Source organism: Podarcis vaucheri (genome assembly GCF_965113315.1).
Source record: "Podarcis vaucheri genome assembly, chromosome: 17".
Classification (NCBI taxonomy): Eukaryota; Metazoa; Chordata; class Lepidosauria; order Squamata; family Lacertidae; genus Podarcis; species Podarcis vaucheri.
Genome location: NC_138755.1, coordinates 12,624,611 through 12,648,049, shown reverse-complemented (window position 1 = coordinate 12,648,049; position 23,439 = coordinate 12,624,611). Strand labels below are relative to the sequence as shown.

The 23,439-nt window shown below is 41.4% G+C and overlaps 1 protein-coding gene across 2 annotated transcripts in view; it reads right to left on the bottom strand.

Annotated features, from left to right (window-relative positions):
* The window catches only part of TRPC4 (transient receptor potential cation channel subfamily C member 4), a gene marked incomplete at its 5' end in the record, with an annotated part of 53,421 nt that extends 33,465 nt beyond the window's left edge, over positions 1-19,956 (bottom strand). For both annotated transcript variants that reach the window (XM_082204671.1, XM_082204672.1), the window contains one exon: positions 19,579-19,956. In XM_082204671.1, the coding sequence (XP_082060797.1) occupies positions 19,579-19,956 (378 nt within the window). The remainder of the gene's footprint in view (positions 1-19,578) is intronic.
* Positions 19,957-23,439: the final 3,483 nt, after the last annotated feature.

Below are 23,439 nucleotides of genomic sequence, written 5' to 3'. Positions count from 1 at the left end.
GTCTGGGTCTGGTGCTTTGGTTGCTTTTAATTCTTTAATTGTCTGTACAATTTGTTGGCATCCAGCAGTCTCAAAAGACACTGGAGTGCACCTCCAGGGATGAATTCAAACTGTTGTGTTAGCAGCACCAAAGTGAACTCCCTGAGGCATAAGCCTGGGCAGTGAGTATGGAGATACTGGGCTGCCCAGACAACAACTCCCCTCTTGGCCTTGCTGATGTGGTCTAAAGGAAAGTAGAAAAATATGTTTGGCACAAGCTTAATGGCAGGAGTTGCTGGAAGGAGGCATACAAGGCACCATCAAACCATCTTAGGTGCTACACTCTGGATTGGTGTAGGGTTTACTCCTTAGTCTTTTCTTCTCCCAAAGATGTCCCACAAGGCAGCAGAGATTTAGGGTCAGAGCTTTGCTTCTCCTAGAAGGGCTACCTTCCCAGGTTGACAAGCCCCATCTGCCTCCCACTTTCCTCTACAGTTTGTGTAGAAACCACCTTCTTGACCATTGCGCCCACTATTGGTCTTGTCCACTCAATCCACCAAAGCCTGTCTTCAAATGCAGAGGAAGTCCTTAACTCCCCAAGGATTTAAGACTCATCAGCTGCCCTAACATGGTTTAGCAGGCCAGTTGAAGCCATTTCCTGGGGTGTGGCCGCTGTCACATGCTGACAGCTTCTAGGAGCCACAGGTGAGAGCTGAGTGGAGAGTGGGGACCAAAGGTGAGCAAACTACCCCCCCCTCCTCTAACATCCCATGCATCCCATTGCCTGTACAGGCATGTTTTATTAGGAGAACTTTGAACTGAGATGATGGTAAACTTTCATGGGGACTTCTTTTAAAATGCAAACTGATGAGGGCATGTGGAGAATTATGTTTAAGATTAGGAAAAAATGATCAAGTGAGAGAAACCGACATTGACATATTCTCTTATTCTTACTCACATTCTAAGATTCTGACCTCTTATCATTGAACTCAAACTTCTCCTGTTTGTTTATCTTGTGCATAAGAGTGTCCAATACAACCCAGGTTACTTTGAGGGCTATACAAAACAGTCTTACCATTATGTAGGCTGGGCAGAGCTTTAAAGGTCTGAGATAACAGATTTTGAAATTAGCAGCTGTCCTGCAGTTTGTTACATTTACCCTCCATACAGGTTCAATAGCTTTGAAATGAAATAACGGAGCTAAATAAAAATAGGTTTCCCATTTCTGTTATCACTTCTTGCACCATAACAAAGGGTCCTATTTTTCTTAATACCATAGAATTGTAGAGTTGGAAGGGACCTGGAGGATCATCTATTCCCCTGCAATGCAAGAATATGCAGCTGTCCCTTTTGAGGATCAGACCTGCAAACTTGGTGTTATGAGCACCAGACTCTAATCAACTAAGCTAGGTTTCCTACACTGGGCTGTTCTTGCCAAGAAAATATCTCCGAAGCTGTGGATCATTTTACATCCTCTCCCTGGCCTGAGTTTTGGTTGCCCCTGATTTCCTTGATGCCTCTATAGTCTTGCAAAGAGTTAAGTCTTCCATCAGGTGCATATCACTGTATACTGTGTCTCCATGAGGAGCTCCTTGGGGAAAAAAATAAAGGTCTCTTATGAACAGCTCAACTGTTTCTCTAGACTTCTGAGCTCTTTGATAAAAGCAGGCCCTCTCAAAGAAGACTGTTGGCTCATAGTCAGCAAAAGTAAATTTTTATAATTTATAAATGTTGCTGGCTTTTTGCCTGTAACATAAAGAAATGAACTTCGGTTCAAAATTCCTTTGCTGTGAGGCAAAAAGAAGCATTTCCCCCCCCTGTTCATGGCATACTGCAGGGTTACTAAAGCTGAAGGTGTCTGACACACTGCATGTGATTTGGCTTGTTTTTCAAAGCTCTACAAGTTTGAAACTTAACTTCTCTGGCACCATACCAGTGAAGGTCATAGAACATCAATCAGCCATGTTCTTCACTGTCTCAAAGGAACAGGGACAAAAGAACAAAAGGAAATTCTCATCTCAGTCAAAACTGCACCTTGACCAAGCCATAGAATGGTAATTTCTCCTCTCAGTTAACAATGCAAGTCTTTCTCCTCATTATATTTGCCTTTGAAACAATGCAGATTAGAGAAATGTTTTTGGGAAACTGTGAGTGAGGACTGTGTCAACTCTCATGCTCTGTAAGTTGTCAGAAAGTTGTTGTGGCATTTCAGAAATCATGGTAAAAAGAACCAATGTGTTCAACCTAAATGTAAAGATGTAGGGAAAAGAACACACTCCCCCTAGTGGTGGAAGAAAGTACAGAGCAAAGTAGCACCTGAACCCAGCATGCCACACTTACTTGAATGGATAGAGTTGAACTCTATGTTTTAACGTAACTACTAGAATAAAGTTGTTGTTAATTTGTACTGTATATAAACAGTACAGTCATACCTCGGGATAAATATGCTTCAGGATAAGTATTTTCAGGTTGTGCTCTACGGCGACCTGGAAGCAACGGAGCACGTTACTTCCGGGTTTCGCCGCTCGTGCATGCGCAGATGGTCAAAATGACATCACGCGCATGCGCGGAAGCGGCAAAACGCGACCCGCGCACATGCAGACACACAGTTGCATCTTACGTTCTGTTCAGGATGCGAGCGGGGCTCCGGAACGGATCCCTTTCGCATCCCGAGGTTCCACTGTACTGCCCTTCATCCAAAGATCTCAGGGCAGTTCACAACATAAAAATACAGGATAAAAGCACAAAATAAATAGTAGTGGACCATAGCCCGTGGTTTGAGAAACACTATTCTCGGGGTTTTGTGATAGTGGCATAAGCGGTAGGGGTGACAGTGAAGCTTGCATATTGGAGAGGTTGGGGAGCCAGAAAGGCCTTGGGTTGTCATTGGCTCAGCTGCTCTAATTCTAGAGAAGGTCAGGGCAGGCAGAAAATCCTTAAGCAAAGAGGAGGAGGAGAAGAGGCAGAAGCCTAGAAAAGAAAGAATGAAAGGGGAAGGATGTAGAAACATGAGTGGGAAGAGAAACTGGGAGAAAAAACGAGCTGAGGAGGGATGCACAAGGCTGGATACCACAGAGTTCAGCACATTGCTCCACAGATTTGAAGTATCGGGCTGCAATACTTCTAGTCAGGTTGTAACATGTTTGGCAACAGCTTATGATGGGATTCTTCTCCCTCTTGCTTTTGCCTTTTAGGACAGATGTTTCCATTTGTAAGGTTAAGGGTCAATTAATGTTTTAGACTCAATATAGGAGCAGAAATGAACCCTGAGACTAGTTTGGAATAACATTCTAAGTTGGGAACCAAAACATTCCATGTTGGTTTACAAGTTTAGAACTCACCATATGATATTTGTGTGATGCCTTAGTTGAAAATTTAAGACCTTAGGGTTGTAAAAATATAGACTTCTAGTGTATTATGCCTGCTGTAACTTTGCAAATCATAATACTGACAAGGGATTGAATCACTCAGTATTTGCACAGCAAACCATTATAAGCAGTATATAAACCTTGATAAACTACTGTAAATGCCATTTGTCAATTGTATTCCTAATTATTTTCTTCTTTACCTTGCTCCATTTCAGTGTATTGTTATTTCAAGCAGTATGAACATAAAATATTCCTTTCTCCCTTCTGGTCATAATAATGCATTAAATTACAGACTGGTCAGCACATTGCAATGTGAGTTGGTATACTGTGGTTGCCATGGGTGTAAGCAAGAAAGTCCTGGGTTGAAATGTCAGTTGATGTAGTAGTAGAAGAAAAGTCTCCAAACTTTTTTCTATGGACACATTTAGAAATCTAAGGAACTGTTGCAGGCACACCACAAAATAGTAGCAAATGTCATCCACCTCTCCTAAAAAGCCCTGGGCACCACCCAAAAGCAAAACTCAATAAATTCCAGATTTTAAAAAATGAAAGGGTCATCACCATAGTCACCATATTGGGGATTCCAGAATTATAAACTCACTAGTGAACTGCCATGAGATCTTATGATGAAAGGCAGTATATATAACAACAACAAACAACAACAACAACAACAACAACAACAATAGCAGCAGCAGCCTTGGAAAAGACACTAGCTCTCAGCCCCCACTCCCATTCCCACCTTTAGTATTGAGTTAATATAGGTTTTTTCTAAAGTTAATTTTTAGCATATATTTAATGTGTACATTCTCCTAGGAGCTTACAGCAGCATACAGGTCTTACTCTCTTTTATCTTAACAATATCCTTGTGTGCTAGATTTAGGCTGAGATGGTGCTGCTGACCAAAGATCACTCAGTATTTTTGTTTCACATTTAGCCTGAGGGTGGTTTTGTGCAAATTAGTTTCCCTCACTGTGGTGTTTGGTTGGTTCTAATAAATCAAAGGTATTGTGTGAGTTCTGCTTTCAGGATATGCAGATCATCAAGGAGATTATGACAGCAGAGAACAAAGTGGACCCACATGAACCAAGCAAAGGCAACATTGGGACAAGCAATCTGGTTAGTACAACCAATCCAATTTATTCAAAGAAGTGAATCACACCACACTAGACAGGGCAGCAGAAAAACTAACCTACAGCAAGAACCAGAGTAGTCCATCAGTATTTCTAACTAAGGTAACATCTGCATGATGAACTAGTGCTATGGGAAAAGGAAAAAAAATATCCCCTTTGACAATCCATCTTTAGTCACAAAGTGATAGCTGGGTTCTCAAACCTTTACTTGAAGTAGACAAGAACCACAGGCACAGTTTAGCCCTAAATTAGTTTGAGGTGCTCAGTTTGTTGAATTGTTTGCATAGATATCTTAGGAAGTAATTCTGGCAGGCAACTGACTACACTGAGAACTAGAGTACTAATCTGATTGGCTTCAGGTTTATGCATGTTTTTTTTCCCATACAGAGAAACTTGTTAGTTTTAGCAATTCTTGCAAGTCCACCCACCTCGCAAAATTTCAGGAAAGCAGCTAAAGGTATATTTGAGTGCAGAATGAAGACTGAAAACAGTTTCCCTTCTCCCTGTCTGTGTAATGTTGCTAAACAGTTTGACATCTCTGCCTTTGTCACTTGCAGCAGAGTAATTCCACAAGCAAGGGAAATACAAGTTCTGAACCACGTGCTTTAATTCTGTGCATAGTAGACATTTAAATAATTCAAGCTTCAAGAGGTCAAATTTCTAGAGAAGAGGTGCTGTAGAAATGTAGAGTCATGATTTGCCCAGGAGACTGTGATGCAATATATAGCATATAGACTGTTCCCAAAGTCTTGTAGGAGGAGCATAGCGAAAGAAGGCAAATGCATTGTCATTATTTATGTGTCCATGTTCATACATCTGCTGAATTTAAATGGGTCTGTATATCTGGATGTGACTCACAGTCTCCTCAATTATGATTGTTTCCCTGGCATAACATCATAAATAAAGACCTATCTGTCTTAGTGTGAAGGGGGAACGTTATTGACATTCCAGAGAGCATTCTCAGATAGGTTTGTCAGAATGAAGTGTTCTTGTTTTGCTTACAATATTTGCAGTCACATTCTTCTAAAAAGGAAGGCTGAATTGAAATACAGAGTGGAGCAGCAAATAAACCCTGTTTGGTATTCAAGATAAGGGAGATCAGGGGCACAGAGTTATGCCTCAGTCCCTCTGGTGCATCCCTTTTGCCCTGTTTATAGCCCTCCATGAGTTGGAGGGCAAACCTCTAAAGCAGGGGTTCTAAACTGTGGAGGGAACCTCTAAGAATATAGCAGGTGCCCCATTTCACAATTCTGCCCTCAAGCTGAAAACAAGAACATGACATGGGGGAGGGAGGTGGAGCTTCAAAATGTTGTCCCAGTTCTCCCTCATGCCATTATTACTGCAGAAGCACACATATAAGGCTTTAGTCTTTCACCCCAAGGTGTCTGCGGCTATCTGCAATTTTTCTAGCAATTTCCAAGATGGTTGTGGAAGCTGATTTGAGGGTAATCACAATTATGGAGGGAGCCTGTGTGGGCATCTGTATTATGTGTGCATCACGTAACATGCTCAGCAGCAATTTCTCATGGTGGTTAGGAAAAATGCCATTAAGATTAAAGCAATCATTGCTGACCATATGCATAATTGCCCAGTCTACATCTGCATTTATTCAGTTTCAACTACATACTGCAGCTGATTCATGTAGCCAAAAATATACAGTGGTACTTAGGGTTAAGAACTTAATTTGTTCTGGAGGTCCGTTCTTAACCTGAGACACCACTTTAGCTAATGGGGCCTCCCACTGCCACTGCGCCACCGCTGCACGATTTCTGTTCTCATCCTGAAGCAAAGTTCTTAACCTGATGTACTATTTCTGGGTTAGTGGTGTCTGTAACCTGAAGTGTCTGTAACCTGAAGTGTCTGTAACCCGAGGTACCACTGTATTGTGCAAATCAGCCTTTAATTGATTAGCAAATGTAGGGCTCTTTTGGAAGAAAATTCTCTTTGTTTACTGTGCCTATACAATAATAATCATCATCTTAAATTTCTTCATTTCTATTTTTTTCAAAATATTTTTCTCTCGTAATCATCCGCAAAAGTAGCACCAGAGGTATACTGTTTCTGAGCATATTGATTCATTTAGATTCTCTGGCTAGTAGCCACTAACTGTCCTCCACCTGCTTTTTAAATTATTAAATTATTATACATTAAATTATTAATGTGGCTATGTTTTTGGACATCACTTTAAAAAAGGCTAAGGCAAGAAAAATTTGCAGAAGGTTGGCAGATATCTAATGAATATAGCAAGGGGTTAAGTTTAATTCATAAACCTGACAGTTCAGAAGTCAGGTTTGACAAGGATAGGTAATTTTTTATTTAATACTAGAGGTTGCACACCTGCCAAGTCCACTTGCCAATCCTCTTGCCATTCCCCACATTAAACCCCTAGGGCTTGCCCCTCTCACCCCATGCAACTGTAATGCTTGCTTTTCACCTTCTTAAGCCCATGTCTATTTTATTGCCCCACCAACCCATGCCTCCTTCTTCCTCACTTTTGTGCAACACCCCCACCTCCTTGTACACAAGCCACCTTCATGGTGACCTCCTGCATCTTCCTCTTCTTGCACACTGCAATGAATACTAACCAACCTTTTCACCTTCTGCCCACTTATCCCCTCCTATGCTGCAGACCCTTTCATGGCCCTGATTTCATCTCCACCCCCATTCTTGTGTCTTCTACTCCCTTTTTCCAACCTTCTTTGCACCCCCATTTTCACCCCTTTCCCTTCTCCCCCTTCTACTAGCTTTCTCAACTCTTCCTTCCACGTACATCATCCCTGTTTCTATGCCTTCTCTCCTGTTCTGCAACCCCTTTGCTCACGTACAGCATGATCTATGTTGCTGTATCTGTAAGATTAATAGAATCTTAAAAGCAAGGCTGTTTGTTAGCTTATTCAGTTAGAGGTTAAGTTCAGTTGATGGATGTTGTACATCAGAGGCACCGAGTTCCAACGGACATTGGGGGCCTTGTCATGTGCATGTGATGTCAGGGGCAGACTTTGGTAATATGGGGTCCTGAGCAAGGACAAAATCTTGTGCACTCACACCCAAATATTTCTTATTTTCACAATAATTCCTTTGGTAGCGTTGCTTTTTTATGGATCTTCTCAGTAGGTCCCCATGTAAATATAGGCAATATTGTTATTGTTGTTTTGTGCCCTCTCAGCTCGGTGCGATGTGAGAAGGAATTGCCTGAACTGTTCTAAATCCACTGCTGGCAGAGCACCCATTTCATGTATATTTCCTGGAACTAGGGAATGATCCTTGTTGTTATCAGACAGCAACAGCATGTGTGTGTGTGCACGTGCTCATGGGTTTGTGTGTGAAATCCATATTGTGTGATCTCTCCAATCAGGACCAGCAGAACACAGCTAACTTTCTACAGTAAACATTAGGCTGCCTGTAGGTTAGTGAAACAGCAGGAGTAAGTGTACTCTAATTTTATGTTACATCACATTCCCATGACAGCCATAATAAAGATTCTTCTTGTTGTTGTCAAAATTCCTAATGTGCCCTTTTGCCCAGAAAAAGTTGGCAACCCCTGTTCCAGGTAATTGGGCATGACTTTCAACAGCAGTCTAGCATATTCTACAGCTTTTTCAGATTCCTGGCATGCACTCATCTCCTCTTTTACATGTGAATATACACATCCCTCATTTTCTCTTTAAAAATAAAAAATAAATAAACCCTGCTACTGCAGACATGTTGCTATATGCCCTAGGTTTGCTGTTTTTGCCACATGAAACAAATTCTGTCAAGGGAAAAATAGTGTGTGATCAGCTGGGCAATATTTGACATGCAAAGTAGCTAATTTCTTACATTATCACAACTCCAGTTGCCAGCAGGATGTGCGAAAAGCATAACAAAGAGAAGATAATTGAATTCCAAAAATAATACATATTCATCAGGAGGCCAACTAGTGGATAATCTTCATCATAGCTGTGCTTTTCACCACTATAGAAACCATTGTTATGTTGCCCTTGAATAAGGAATCTGTTTAATTTGTAATGAGGACTGGCTGCAAAGTTGCTAATTTTCTATTTAATGTTGTTCACCCATCTTCAAAAATAAGAACAGTAGGTCAAGGGATTTAGCAGGGATTTTACAAATGGATGTAACATTATCTTCCTGCTATATGGATTTGAATTTTACATGGTTTTTGTTGTTATTGTGATCGGTTTGTGGGTGCTTTGACTCCCCTAAATGCCTGTGTCTAATAGCTGCTGGGTCTAATTGGTGTTGGGAGTTCAAATAATGCTTGGAGTATTGAAATGGGCTGCCAGATGCTGGATTTAGGAAAAATACAGGCCAAACTAGCTTTCCCATTCAGGAAATCACCCGGGAGAAGAACCATCAGGGAGAAAAAAGGGAAGGTGAAGAGCCATTAGGAAGATATAGGCTGTGCCAGACAGCAAGGGGATGGAGCCCCTCGTTCCATGGAGTGATAGTTAGCAAGTTGAGTTCAGGACTGCAGGGGTGATTATGTGACCTGGGGGAAAGTGGTTGCAGTCTGTTAAATGCGGCAATCTGAAGGGGGGAGGGCGGTCAGAACACAATATGAACTGACAGTTTGAATCCAAGGCTGCAGCAATGGGAGACACAGGACCCTCTTAAAGTGTAATGCTGGAAACCCCCTCCCAACCCACATCATAGCCTCAGGTTGTATATATGTATAAATGTATATATGTATAAATATATACATATATGTATGTATATTTGCTTTCGTAGATTTTCACGGGTACAGGAATGCAGGTTTTGGTGTCTTCGGGTGTCTTCCCGTGTAAGAGTCGGGGTGTCTGGGCGACGTTTCGACGAGGTCTCACTCGTCATCTTCAGGCTGGTGCTTTCGGCTTCTTGTTACTGGAACAGAGCAGAATCTGGTGTTTGAGTTCCTATAAATACTGTTGAGGGGTGTGGTGTATAGCCTCCAACGTTCTGGGCAGAGAGGAAGTTCCTAGATTAGTGTGCCTTTTCTTCTTTTGTTCCTTAATTACTTGAGGGATATCTTGAGTGATTTCATGAGTGATATTCTGAATACCACTGGGTGGGTCATTAAGTGTAGATTAGTTGCTAAAGCTTTCGTGTCTTGACCTCTTGAGCTTGTGAAGAGTTTTTCTGAGAAGATGGCTGTGCTGCATTTAGTTGTGCTGCATTTAGCCAAAGCCAGAGCACAACTAAATGCAGCACAGCCATCTTCTCAGAAAAACTCTTCACAAGCTCAAGAGGTCAAGACACGAAAGCTTTAGCAACTAATCTACACTTAATGACCCACCCAGTGGTATTCAGAATATCACTCATGAAATCACTCAAGATATCCCTCAAGTAATTAAGGAACAAAAGAAGAAAAGGCACACTAATCTAGGAACTTCCTCTCTGCCCAGAACGTTGGAGGCTATACACCACACCCCTCAACAGTATTTATAGGAACTCAAACACCAGATTCTGCTCTGTTCCAGTAACAAGAAGCCGAAAGCACCAGCCTGAAGATGACGAGTGAGACCTCGTCGAAACGTCGCCCAGACACCCCGACTCTTACACGGGAAGACACCCGAAGACACCAAAACCTGCATATGTATGTATATATGTATGTATATATATATATGCGCCATATATCAAAAGGACACCACAAAGTCTCTGCTGTGTCTCATTTCCAAAGGAAATACAGACCCTGGACCCCTGGAATCTCGCACCACCCAGAGACTGGGGTAGTGTGTAACATTATGTAGATATTTATTGTGAGCAGCTTGTAGGGCCTTAGTGGCTGGGGGAAAGAGAGGTAGATTTAAAAGTAAAGTAATAAAGAAGGCCAGTTGGGAATACTTCAGTAAAGTAATGGACAACTGAAGAAAATATAGGCATCTGAATACAATATCCTGAACCAGCTTGTTTGAACCTTTTCTTCTGTGTCAATCCAGAACTGACTCCAACCATGCCTGCAGGACATGAGTCACTAATTTTAATGGCACAGTGCTATTCTAAGGGTCTATAACTCAATGACTGAGCATAAACTCTGAATGCAAAAGACCCGAGGTTGACGCCGTGCTATTTCTGCCTAAATGGATCTTGGCTGGCAGACATGTGGGGGCAAGCTACACATTTTAACACAATGAAGTGTGGCCAAGATGGGATTAAAATTTTGAGCCACTTGGGCATTGCCCAAATTGCTGTACTCTCACCTATCAAAGAGGGCTAACAAGTCATTGCTAGAGGCAGTTTTGTGTAGCAAAATGTTACAATATTGCAGGTGTTAATGTAGTGTTGCAGCTTGGGCAACATATGAAGTGATAATTTAAGAGAATAGATGCAGGCGTCATCTGTGCTGTGATAACAAACTAGATGGAAAACCATCCAGGGCCTTCAGAATAGAACTTCTAATGCTACTGCAGAAAAAACTGGGCTCTGTCATACTAAAAAGTTCATAGAGATCCAAAATAATAAAACCAGGTCATATGGCAAAGTACTTATCATAAATAGTGGCTTATTGGCTAAAAAAAAGGTAATTAATGCTACAGGGCAAAATAATCGCAATCATAAACTGTAAAATGGGTTGTAATTGAAATAGCTGCAAAATACATTATAAAGATTAGCCTTAGTGACTTGGATTTAAATTGTACAAAGATCTTTTCAAAAATGAAATGCCTCATTTAAACACTAGATGGCATTTAAACTATAGTAAAATCAGTACAAAGTTACGCTGAAAATACGAACACTAATTGATAGCTAGATCTTCTAGCACCTTATAACTTGTTCATTTTGTTCGACAATAAAACAGTCCAGAAAGTAAAAACAACCAGAGATGCAGACTATAAAAAAGCCATTCCTTCTACCTCTCTCTCTGTGGCTTCTTCCATGAACATTAATAATGAGCTAAGAGGCTAATCATGTCAGCTTTTTCAGCTTCCTTACAGCTGATGTAAGGCAGAGGTGGTTTTAGGGCAGCGCCACTGGTTCCCAGTAAAGGTCTTGGAGTCCTCCTGCTTTCTTTCCCAAAGCTGGGCAAACACTTACTGAGCTTTGAGAAGGAAGCAAGAGGGCTCTAGGACCCTGTCAGAGTCTTACACCTGCTTCCGAAAGCCTGGCACAGAACTTCAGCTCAGGTTCAGCATCTTCACTGCTTGCATGACTGGTCTTCTTGAGCCAGCTCCTTCCTCCTCCTTTGTGCCAGGGTTCTGGCTGTTTTTCAGGTTCAGGGTCATGAAATCCAGGATCATGTGCACTAAATATAAATAATAAATCTGGGCTTGAGCAATCTGGGAAGGTTTGGACAGTGTTTCCATGAAAGATGAGTGCCTTTGAAATTCTCCATAGAAATAACACTCCGTAGAAGCAAGTGACTGGAAAACATCCCCGGAACAGTTGATCCATTGCAGCAGCACAGCCAAAGATGGAACAGTCCATGGGAGTACAGACCACTGCAAAGTAGTGCAGCACCTTAATCACTGCAAATGCTTCTGAGTTTTGTTTGTTCTCTCTCCATCTTGCACCCACCCAGGGGAATAAATAGTAGCTATTATTAGAACAAGAAAGGGGGCTGCTTTTGCCCATTTCGAAGGAAGTATAATTATAATTCATGTCTACAAAGTCTGTGGCATCTATCAGTACAAAACATTGAATGTCTGCCTGAGGCAGGTAGCATCAATGCTATCACCCTGTTTATTCACACACACTCTGGAACCTTTAGTACTTTGCTGTGGCTAATGTGGCATTTGTGCTGGCTGTACCTTGGCCCCAAGCCCCCTCTTCCCTCTGAGAAAGGGCCAGGAGTCCTTCAGAGCAAGGAATTTGGGCAAGGTGACCCAGCAGATTGCCTGTGTGGTGGCTAGAAATCTTTTTTAAAATGGTTAGAAGTTTTCAATAATAAAATACAAAACAGTAATGCAGTGTGTGGCATTACCCTCTTTTATTTAATCCCTGATTGGTAGTGGTCCTTCGTGTAAGCAATACAGGAAAGCGAATGAAGCAGCCAAGGAGTAAAATGGTACCAAAGCAGCAGAAGTAGCAAGGGAGAAACCGTAGTGCTAAAAGAGAGTTAATTATTCTGTCCCCCTTCCACTGCACTCCCATTCATAATTTTCTCCTCCCCACATTGCAACTTATGAGGTAGTAGATTACAATGGCTATAAAGGCAATGCTATTTGAAAAGAGCCATAGAATCACAGAATTATAGAGTTATAAGGGACCCTAAGGGTCATCTAGTCCAACCCCCTGCAATGCAGGAATATGTAGGGGGTCCATATGGGGATCAAACCCATGTCTTTGGCATTATCAGCACTATGCTCAAATGGGAGGGTTAAAGTGCAAAAGTTGATTTCTAAAAGGAAATGATTGAAGCAATGTTTTGGGTTCCCAATGTTATGGGAAATGATTAAAGCAATATTATGGGCCAAGAAAACAGTGCAATAGTTTATCTACATCTGAATAAATTTTGCATCTATTTTGGAGCTGTTAAGCAGATGCTCCATCAAAAGTGAATGGAAAAAGTGTGGCTATTCTACTCCAAATGTTTTTTGGGATCGGGCCTTTGTTTTGGCAGAAATTGAAACTTACTAACATTCAGCCCAGCTCTCTATGGAGTGCAAGGTTTTGTTTTGTTTTGTTTGCCTACAGATATCCATAATGTATCCAGCACCAAATAGTCACTGAAAAGTGAGCTAACCTCTTCAACGCTTTACTTACTTGTTCATGTTCCGAGCCCAATTCACTACTGTTTCCTAGGGTTTGCAACAAATCAAATGATTTTGTTCAGGGTAAGCAGTGGGGAACCTTTTTGGCTTGAAGGGCCTGATCCTTATCAGTATCAGCCTTGCAGGTCAAAGTTGACAGGCAGGTGGAGCTGCCCACCTGTCAAAATCCCTTGTATGGGGTTTGCACTTGGGAACCACACAACAAAGGACAACTGAGCATATGGAGAACAAAGTGGTTGTTTTTCCCTCACCCACCATTAATAAGGATGGGACAAACAAGGCTGAAATTTGCAAGTGACAGCAGCAAGTCGTACTTCTAGGCTTTGTTGCTTGATTGGGAAGAGAGAAGCTTAACACTGGGTTCAGGAGTGCCAGACAGACCTCTTCAGGCACTCAAACCCAACACTTAAAAGTATCTATGATATATGGAAATATGTAGCTCACTTCATAGTTGGGATTTACTGCAGTATTTTGATGTAGCCTGATATCCTTTTTTTGGCTTTGATTTACATAGCTTCCTTCTCTCATTTAGTTGTGCTAGCCAGCAATCAACTCTGAACATAAATAAGGATATGTGTAATAAATCAGACATTCTTGTAGACATCAGACCGTGCAATATATATATCACATTTGAACACATTTTTAGCTCTCTGTGTAACTCAAAACTTGTTTGCACTCAGATAGGTAAGTGTCTCAGTTCTGCAAAGCCTTGTTCTGTGTTGTTTATATGTTGTGATTTGATATATTGCTACTATTTGCATGTCATTCTTTGTGCTGGAACTCTTAGTTATTCTTGCTTGTGAAGGGAAGTATTTTAACTTATTTTGGTCTTGGATGTTTGTTCCCGAGTCCATTTCTATGTGCACTTGCTATGAAGCAATTCTAATTTTTCTAGAGCGGCATTTGTTACAACTTCAGCATGCTTCTTTAATTATCTAGCTACATACCAGAGACATTATAGAATCAAACTCCGAACAAAGCATTATTTGGCCATATAGACAACTAACTGAGATGGTCCCTTGATGCAAGTATATCTATTTAACATTGACCAATGAAGTTTGGAGGATGACACACATATCCTGTGAGGGGCGTTGCTGACATGAATTAGGTGTGTAGGAGTCATGTTATTCTCAGGTGGAAGGAAAGTGTGTTCAGGGGGCATTCAGGGTCATGTGCTTAGCTCCATGCTCAAACTCATACTGCTTTTCCTGCTCCCATCATTGCTGTCATTGCATTCAGCATAATGCCTGAAACAGGGAGCCTTCTCTATGCATAGAGAAACTGCGTGACATAGTACGAGACTAAATCAGAGCTGGATTATAATGGTGCAACTACAGCAGCTGCTCCAGGATCCATGCCACAAGGAGCCTCAGACCCTCACATGCACACTCACTACTCACATACAGACCACAGACGTATCCATGCCTCACTCAGTCATATATATACACTTCACTCATACATCTCTCCCTTTCTCTCTGCCCAAGTGCATATCTCCCACACAGACCACACACACACACAGCTAACATATTCATATTTCTTTTGTACACACACACCTCTCACAGACCATAGGTACAAACAAACGCTTCCCCCTTTTCACTCACACATTCACACAAGTAGGACTTATGCATCCAAAACATGCCATATTCAAGCAAGATTAAGATTGGTTGAAACCTTGGAGCTGTACTAATTTTCAGGGATGAAAATATTTAGAGAGAGTGGCCCATCCTTTATAAGGATTGTGGAGTTGAGAATGCATTTCATATGAGTGAAGTTTCATAGTTTGTTTCCATCCTACTAAAAATAAATAAATGGGCATAATCCAGACAAATACAAGCATTTATATGTCAGTCTGATGTCAACGGAAGACATGTAAGCACACATTAATGTACCAACTGGAAGGATTTGAATGTGCTTAACTTTGGCTGAGTTGCACTATGTGCTTTGTCCTACGTTTAATTATCTGCCATTTCTGTGTACCGAGAAGTATGTAACTCAGCATTTTAAAAATAAACTTTCTGCAATCCAAACTGTGCCCCAAGGAAAGTTGGATTTTATATTATGTATTAAATAAGCAAATTAATATATTTGTATATTTTCTCTTATGCATAATGTATTCTGCAATGTTTGCTGTTTTTACATAATTCAAGCCCCTCTTCCATCTACTGGAATTATTATTCAGATTGGTCCTTCCTCCTGGCTTCTGAGATTTCAGAAAGAAATTATATGTTCAATGTCATGTTCTGAGCTCTTCCTGCACTCCTGTGGAATTGTGGCATATACAGAGCCCTAGTCATAACTCCAGAGCAAAGTAAAAGACAGTAACAACAACAACAACAACAACAACAACAACAACAACAACAACGTGATTCAGGAATTTTACAGCTTTGGTAAGGTTCATTCTGGGTTCTTTCTTAGGGAGAGGTTTTACTTATGTAGAATTATTACTGGAATTTTGAGTCACAGAAGAATATATGAGGTCTGAAATTACAGGATACAAAATAAGCAATGTAGTATTCTGTATGAATAATATTTAGAAGAGGATACAGAGATTTCTCCTGTTCTCTCTTCCAAAAATGGAAAGATAATAAAGGGGGGGGAGAGAATTCCAAAGGGGAATTGATTATTCCCTTCCATTCAGACTGCATAGCATTGCAGCAGTGCAAAAACAGGGATGGTACATTGAATGCTTTCACAATACAACAATGAGCTCTCATTATGCTATTGAAGAAATGAATTATACGTTTTACTCCTCTTTCACTACTGAATCCACAATGAGAACAAGATAGTGTAATTAAATGATACCTTATGCATTGTGAAATGCCCCCAGACATTTCAATATGCTGTTCATTTCAATATTTTAACAGTGCCCTGATAATGTATGAAAATTAAAGCAGACAAGAAAAGACCAGAAACTTACATCTATTTCTAATCTCTACACAAAAATGTTCTAGCACATCATTCAGGGGTGCAGGTCTTATATTATCTCTCTTGCCTTCTAAACATGCTCGGATTTTCTATTTGCTAGGACTCTTCCCAGTGTTTCTGACTGACACAGAGCAGCATTTGCTGCAACCTCAGAGCTACTTTTGTTTTTTTTTTTATAAAATTTTTATTGGGTTTTCACATTTTATATAGACAAAAACAAAAACACAAAAAACAAATAAACACATAAACAAAGAAAAAAATAAGAAAACAACAACAAACATATATACTTTCCCGAAAATGTTATTTCCTAACCCTGGTCATTGACTTCCCCCTACCCCCTCCCTTGCATCCCCATTTCCAAATTTATGTCAGCAAATTGGCATTTCCCTGTCTTAATATTAGTCCTTTTATAAAAACAAACAAAATTAATTTTTTCTAAGTTGGACCTCAATTCCCTTCCATCGATTTCCCATTTTGTCTTGAATAATGATCTTTTTAACCAAATCCCATAATCATGAGTGTTGTTAGAACTTAATTTTTCCCTCCCTCCCATCCCCGGTTTGCGTCCCTTCCCAAAGCATGTCCAAAATAACAGTTCCTAGCCCGGGTTCCTCACGTCCGAGGCCCTCCAGTCTCTTTCAGTCCCTCTCCGCCGGTCTTGTTGGTAATCCTTTATGCCAGTCGTCACATCTCGAAAGAGTTCTTTCACCATCAATCCAAAATGTCTTCCCATATTTGCAAACAGCTGCTGAAGAGTTTCCACAAGGCATGAATCTTGAAGGTAATCAAAGTCAGAGTCTATGTGGAGGCCCCGATTATATTTCTTTATTTTAAATTCCTTAATTTCATAGACTCCCAGGACCTCCACTTTCGTCTTCTGCATCTTTCGTGGATTTATAGTAGATTTGCTCCAATAATCTCCTTGTTTGTATTCCACAGGCGTCAGCTTCTGCTCAGTATTTTCCCAGATCACTTCTTCTCTTTCTTGTTTTGTCTTCTCCTCTTCTTTTATTATCATTTCTGGTTCAGCTGTGGATTCTTTCTCATTGAGGTCCTCGTTACATTCAGCAGGACTACTTGTTTCAGAAGTCAAGGTCATCAATTGTTCACTCATAGCCGTAGTCTGCTCTTGTAAGATTCCGACCAAATAGAACATCCTTTCGATTTCTCCCAGTATCTTTCCATCCACAGCCATTGTAGTTCCACGGAATTCCCTCTAGAGGGAATCTGGTTACTTAGTATTCTTTTCCCCAACAGTCCTTTGTCTTGTTATTGTTTCTTTGTTTCCAACAATTTTAGATCAATTGTAACTCTTTTTAATCCAGAGGTAACTTAGGTAGCAATTTTCCACTATTAACAGTCCGTTTGACAGCTTTGACAGCTGTCAAACTCTGCACTTCTTAAACCAGCTCCAAAGCAGGACGCTCCCGGGCCCGGGAGGGGGGGTTGTTTACAACAGAACACAAAACATCCAACACTCCTCTCTCCTGCTCAAAATTTCCAAATCTTGGAAGTTACTGTCTTTTTTTAAAACTCACCCTTTACAGGGTAGGCACTCCAGCTTAGTTCTTTTTTCGTTGCTCTAGATCGTCTGCAAGGTGGGGGGTGCGGACTTCCTTTTAGCACATCCCCCGATCGTCTCAAATTCAGTGGATAAATTTCTTAAAAGCCAAGTCCAAATTACTCACGGGTTGTTTTTTCAGCCGAATTTCAAGGAAGGAAGTCAGCGCTCTCCGGTCATGGCTCGCGGCTTCGCTCAGCAGAGGTAGCGATGGACTCTCAGTGCCGCGCCACCCCCCGTATCCCCTCCGCAGCCTTTAAAAAGGCTCTTCGCGAATCAGGGGGGGCGCTTAAGGCACCCGCCGAGTCTTCAGTCCGCAGGCACCGCGCCTGCGGTTTTAAGGGTCCCCGTGTCGCCGGCACGGCAAAGACCCGTCCCCTGCTGAGCCGATTCCCTCCGGAGCTCGGAGGGAATCCGCCATTCCCAGATCGCGTCAACCCCGGAAGTCAACCTCAGAGCTACTTTTGGCAGTAATCTCACTTACCAATCTGCCTTCACCACACCTTTCTCAACATTTCAGGGAGTAGCACCTATCAGCTTTGCATAGCACTTTACTATAATCCTCCACTCTTCTCCTATGATATTACTGCCATTCTGGATACACACATTGTGGCACAGCAGGATGTCCACTTCTGCATTTTAAGCCACTTCTCTTCTCCTGCCTCATTGGCTGACTCTTACCCAAGGGCTCTGACATTCAAACTATTCTCATCAGAAGCAGGAACAGAGAGGCACAAGAGGACCTAGACAAATGCTGGATATCAGATACTCTAAAGCAGGTCTTGGGAACTGCTGGTGGCGAGGGAAAATATAGGTACAGTGGTACCTGGGATTAAGAACAACCCTGTTTACGAACTATTTGGTTTACGAACTCCACAAAACCAGAAGTAGTGTCCCAGTTTGGGAACTTTACCTCGGTATAAGAATGGAAGCCAAATGGTAAAAGGGCACCAGCGGCGGGAGGCCTCATTACGGAAAGTGTGCCTCAGTTTAAGAATGGTTTCGGTTTAAGAATGGACTTCCAGAACGGATTAAGTTCATAAACCGAGGTACCACTGTATATACAAAGGAGACTTTTTGGTTGCCAAGATCCAAGTTTGGGGCAAGTACACTTTGGTGAGAGAACCCAAACAGAGATTTAAAAACACAAAATATGCAGCGAAGCAAATCATGGAAATAGACCTTTAAAATATGTCCTTGTGAGTTCCAAAATTCTTGCCTTAACATAGAAAAAGGCCACACGATTGGTAAGTTAAAAATGATTTACTTACAAACTCTCCAAAGGTCAGATTCCATACAGCATTCAGAAAGAATTGCACAGGCAGTAAAATTTGGCTTAGCTACAGTGGTGTAGGTTCCTAATTGTTGGTATTGGAACACAGTAATGGCTTGTAAGAGCCATGTGGTCTCAGCTATAGAACCTGCTCAAAACCTCTTCTTCTTAGGTAGGCTGGGAGAGAACAGTAGGCTTGATAACCTAGTTCCTCCAAAGGTGAGCTGAGCCTGGCAGGACAGCTTACTCTTTGGTCTAAAACTTTTCATGCATTAATTAGACAAGTATGTCAGTTATGTGTGTCTGGTTATCACATAGGAACCTTACGTCAGGGATCAGATGAATCCCTCCAGGTGCTTTTCAGTTACTGCACAGCTGTCTCCCACTAAGGGTTAGGATCTTTACAACTGGCCTTTTGGGAACAGTTTAGGAATACAAACCTTTCAAAGGCCTAACCATTTGATGCATCCACATGAGGTAATTGGGTAAAAAAAATAATACATTCGAGGCACAGTCTCCCTTAATTTCCTTCAGCATGGGAGGAGGTTTAAGCCTTTCTACACCAACCATGATCCTGAAAAGGATCGCCCCCTCTCCACACATAGAGAGACTTAGAGCAGCAATTATCAACAGACAAAAAGCTTCCATTGGAAAATACCTGTTTCTCCCCACTGGGCCTCTTGTGGTTTAGCAGCAGCTCAACAGCTCCAACTACCTCTTTCCTGATGGCATGTAGCAAAGCATCCCCAACATAGACGTTAAAGCTCAAAAGTAGCTCTATGAGCTCCAGGTTCTCATTTTCTATTGCAATAAGAAGAGCCGTTCTTCCAAGGGGGTCAATGCAATTAATATTGATCTTGAAATATATCTCTGCTTCTTCCAGGGCTTGCTTCACACTGGCATAATCTCCTTTTTCCACAGCATTCAAATAGGCTTTCTCAGGAGGTGAGAGTTCAGACTCAGCTCGTACAATGCGTAGCGGGATTCGATCTCGGTAAGGGGCACTGACGCTTCTTCTATAATAGAACTGGGCCATAGTTCACACCAGCCTAACCATGTCTTTCTGCAATAGAAAAGAGAACACACATCAGTTGAACATTCCTGGAGCACAATATAGCGAGTACACCATTATTATAGCAATGGAATTTCACAGAAATGGCTGTGTTCATGCCTAGTGACAGGAAGACAAAAAAACTGCATAAATACTTAGATCAAAGAAGCTTAACTGGTTTTATGAATTTATGTACATAGCATTTTGTATTATCTTAATATTATTGAAAAACAATAGATGAACTAATAATGATTTAATTGAATGTACATAATAGACCAAAGACAGCCAGAGAGCTTAACCAAGAACAGTATTTGATAAGTATTATACAAAGAGTTAACTCAGGTGGCCATTGCCTGAAAATTTTTGCAAAGAAAAATTCAGAACCAAACAAAAGCCCAAATCTTACACCATGTAGTCGATATTTGTTGGGACTGCAGCATAGGCCCTGAAGCATTGCAAGGTTGCTCCATATTGTAGTTTAGGATTCTGTTGGGAGGCACTTGAAATCATTTCATTAATGTACTGAAATATCTACTGACTGGTACTGATGCTGTTGCTCTAAATTTATATCCTTTAAAGTTGGCCTTGTTAAAAGGAAAGCACCTGGCCATTACCACAGTAACCTTTCTTTCCTCAAATTCTGTGTAGTCTCAGGGCAATATTTTTACCTCCTAAAAATAAAGACTGAAAATAAAATAATTCTGAAACATTTCGCTTGCATCTCAAAAGCAAAGGAAGCTTGTTATGATTTTGCTCTCCTTTGTTCCCTCAGGTGTCATTTTTTAAATGAGGCCGGAAACTACAGAATGAAGTTGAAAGACTAATATAATAGAAAAATGGGACTAAACTCAAACCAAACTCCACAATAATAATTTTTCTTGTTTAGAATGAAAAACAGGTGTGTGTGCAGCAGGGATATCTGAACTGTGCAATGTTTTAAATGAAAAGATTACTATTGCTCTTGTTTTTGAATGATCAATCTTACACATTTTCAAAAACATTATTGGCCATTTAAAACAAAACAATTTGGGACTCTTAGGTGGCCATGATATCTTGCAGAACATCTGCTGAAAGGGTGAGAGAGACTGTGCAGTAAGGTGAATCCGTGGTAATGTTAATGCAAGTAAATACTATCGCTTAGAAAATGTCATCTTTACTGTGAGTTCCTTCCGCAGCCTCTTCCATCACATTTCTTGCTTACTACTATGCATTCTCTTACAGCTTTCAGAATACCCAGTACTAATCACAATTACAGCATAGTTTTCCATGATACCCCAACTTTTTTCTTGAACCCTTTAGACTACATTGCACATCCTCATACACTATTATACTGATCTCTTCCTTTCATCCATCGATTCCCTTTGTTATCTCCCTTCTTTCAATATTCAAAACACTGCACACACTGATGATACTGTATAATAACAAACACTTGCATTGCATTAGGAAGGACTGTAGTTTGGGACTAATGCAGACCATTTCAGATAAGGAAATAAGTCTATGAGGAAGACCCTGTGAACGACATGCCCCCACAATTATTCCATTTTGATTTTAATGCTAAAAGGGTAGCAAGTTCATATCAGTAGAGAGAGGCATGAGCCTGCAATGACCTTTATAGAACACAACTGAATACACCATGTTCATTTCCAAGGAAGCAGTCTGAGTTTGGTGTAAGGGTCCTTAAAGGCAAGCCGCCTAGATAATTCATCCCCCTGCACTGGAGCTACAACCTGAATCCATTTCTGTCATACAGCTATGTAAAGGGATTTATTCTTGCCCCCTACACCATGTAAGAAGACTCAAAAGACACCATATTGGTGAAATGTTATACAGTATTTAATGTTGTATGACAATCAGAATATCTGCAAAGTAACAAGCCAATTAAGTAAGTGTGGGCAGGTGTTGTTAACTCACAAATCTGAGAGAAACATCTGTATTTTGTGGCTTCCCGTCAATGACTGGGATAAATATCCCTTCTTGCTAACAGAACCCTGGAAACATGATCTGAGCCCAATGTAGCTTGCATTTCTTTATTAGACCCTAACTTATACACACATGTAGCATGACACCAAAATGTTCTAGGCACGAGAGGAAAATTCCCTTTGAGTCTTGACGCAGGAATGACTCAGAGAGGTGGGAATTGGAGGCACTGTATCACATTGGTTCCACTGCAGGATCATCACCAGAAAATAGTACTAGAGGATTGTTGCTTGGTTCTGTGCCTTTTGAGCTGTGGGCTCCCACAAGGGTCCATTTTCTCTCCTATGCTATTCAACAGCTATATGAAACTGTTATCTGTCATCTGTGGAGTTGGAACATGGTGCCATCAACATGCTGATGACATGTAGCTCTTTCTCTCTCCATTCAATCTGAATCAGGAGAGGCTTGGAAGGTGTTGGACCAGTGCCTGGAAGCAGTGAAGTGCTGGAAGTGGACCAATAAAATGAGGCTGAATCCTGGTCCTGGGGGTGGTTCCCATGTCTGAGAATTAGATGTACAACCTACATTGGGAGAAGCTGCACTTCCTCTGAAGGAACAGGATCATAGTACTCCTGGATTCCAGTTAGTCACTGGAGTCTCAAGTGGCTTCTGTGATCAGGAGTGCTTATGCCAGCTTAGGCTGTTTCCCCAGTTTTGGTTGTTCCTGGACCAGTATAGGCTGGCCTCAGCTGTCCACACTCTAGTGACTTCTTGATTAGGCTACTTCAATGTGCTCTATGTGAAGCCACCCTCATAGACAGTCTGGAGGCTGCCTCTTGTGCAGAATGTGGCTGCTAGGTGGGTAAGCATGGCAAACCAATGGGACCATGTGTCACCTTTCAGTTTAGTAAGGTGCTAACATGCTCTACAGGGAGCTGGCTTCTGGCACCAGGCCAATTGGCAGACCAACTCTGTGCCACAAAGATGTCTGCAAATGTGACATGAAGGTGGGCAACCTTCATCAACCCTGCCATGTGGGAATCCCTTGCAGAAGACCACAGTGCCTGGAAACAGGCAGTCAAGTCATGTATTCATAGCAGTGACCAGAGGAGGAATGACCGCTGGGAGGAGTTCAGAGAGAAGAAACACCAGAGTGCATCTACAGCAGCACAAACGGATGCCTTCATCTGCCCCAGCCATAACAAAACTTGTCTCTCCCATAGTGGTCTCTACAGCCACAGTAGGTGCTGTAACCTTCCAACAGCTTGACCTCACCCACAAAGGTGCACTCCTTCACTGTGTCCCAAGATAGACAGATGCCAGCAACGTAACAGTTTGTAAAACTGAAATGTTTAAGTGTCTACAGTATCTTTGCAAGGGAAAGGGACAGGGAGAAAACCAGAACAACTTGGTCACACCCCTGTGACCTCCTAGCAGCTCCACTAGCTGTCACTAGTCATATGACATCTCCATTTTAATTGTGCTTTAGATAATGGCAGAAAAGCAAGGCCTCAGCTTCACTAAAGGGCTTTATTATAGAAACACTTATAA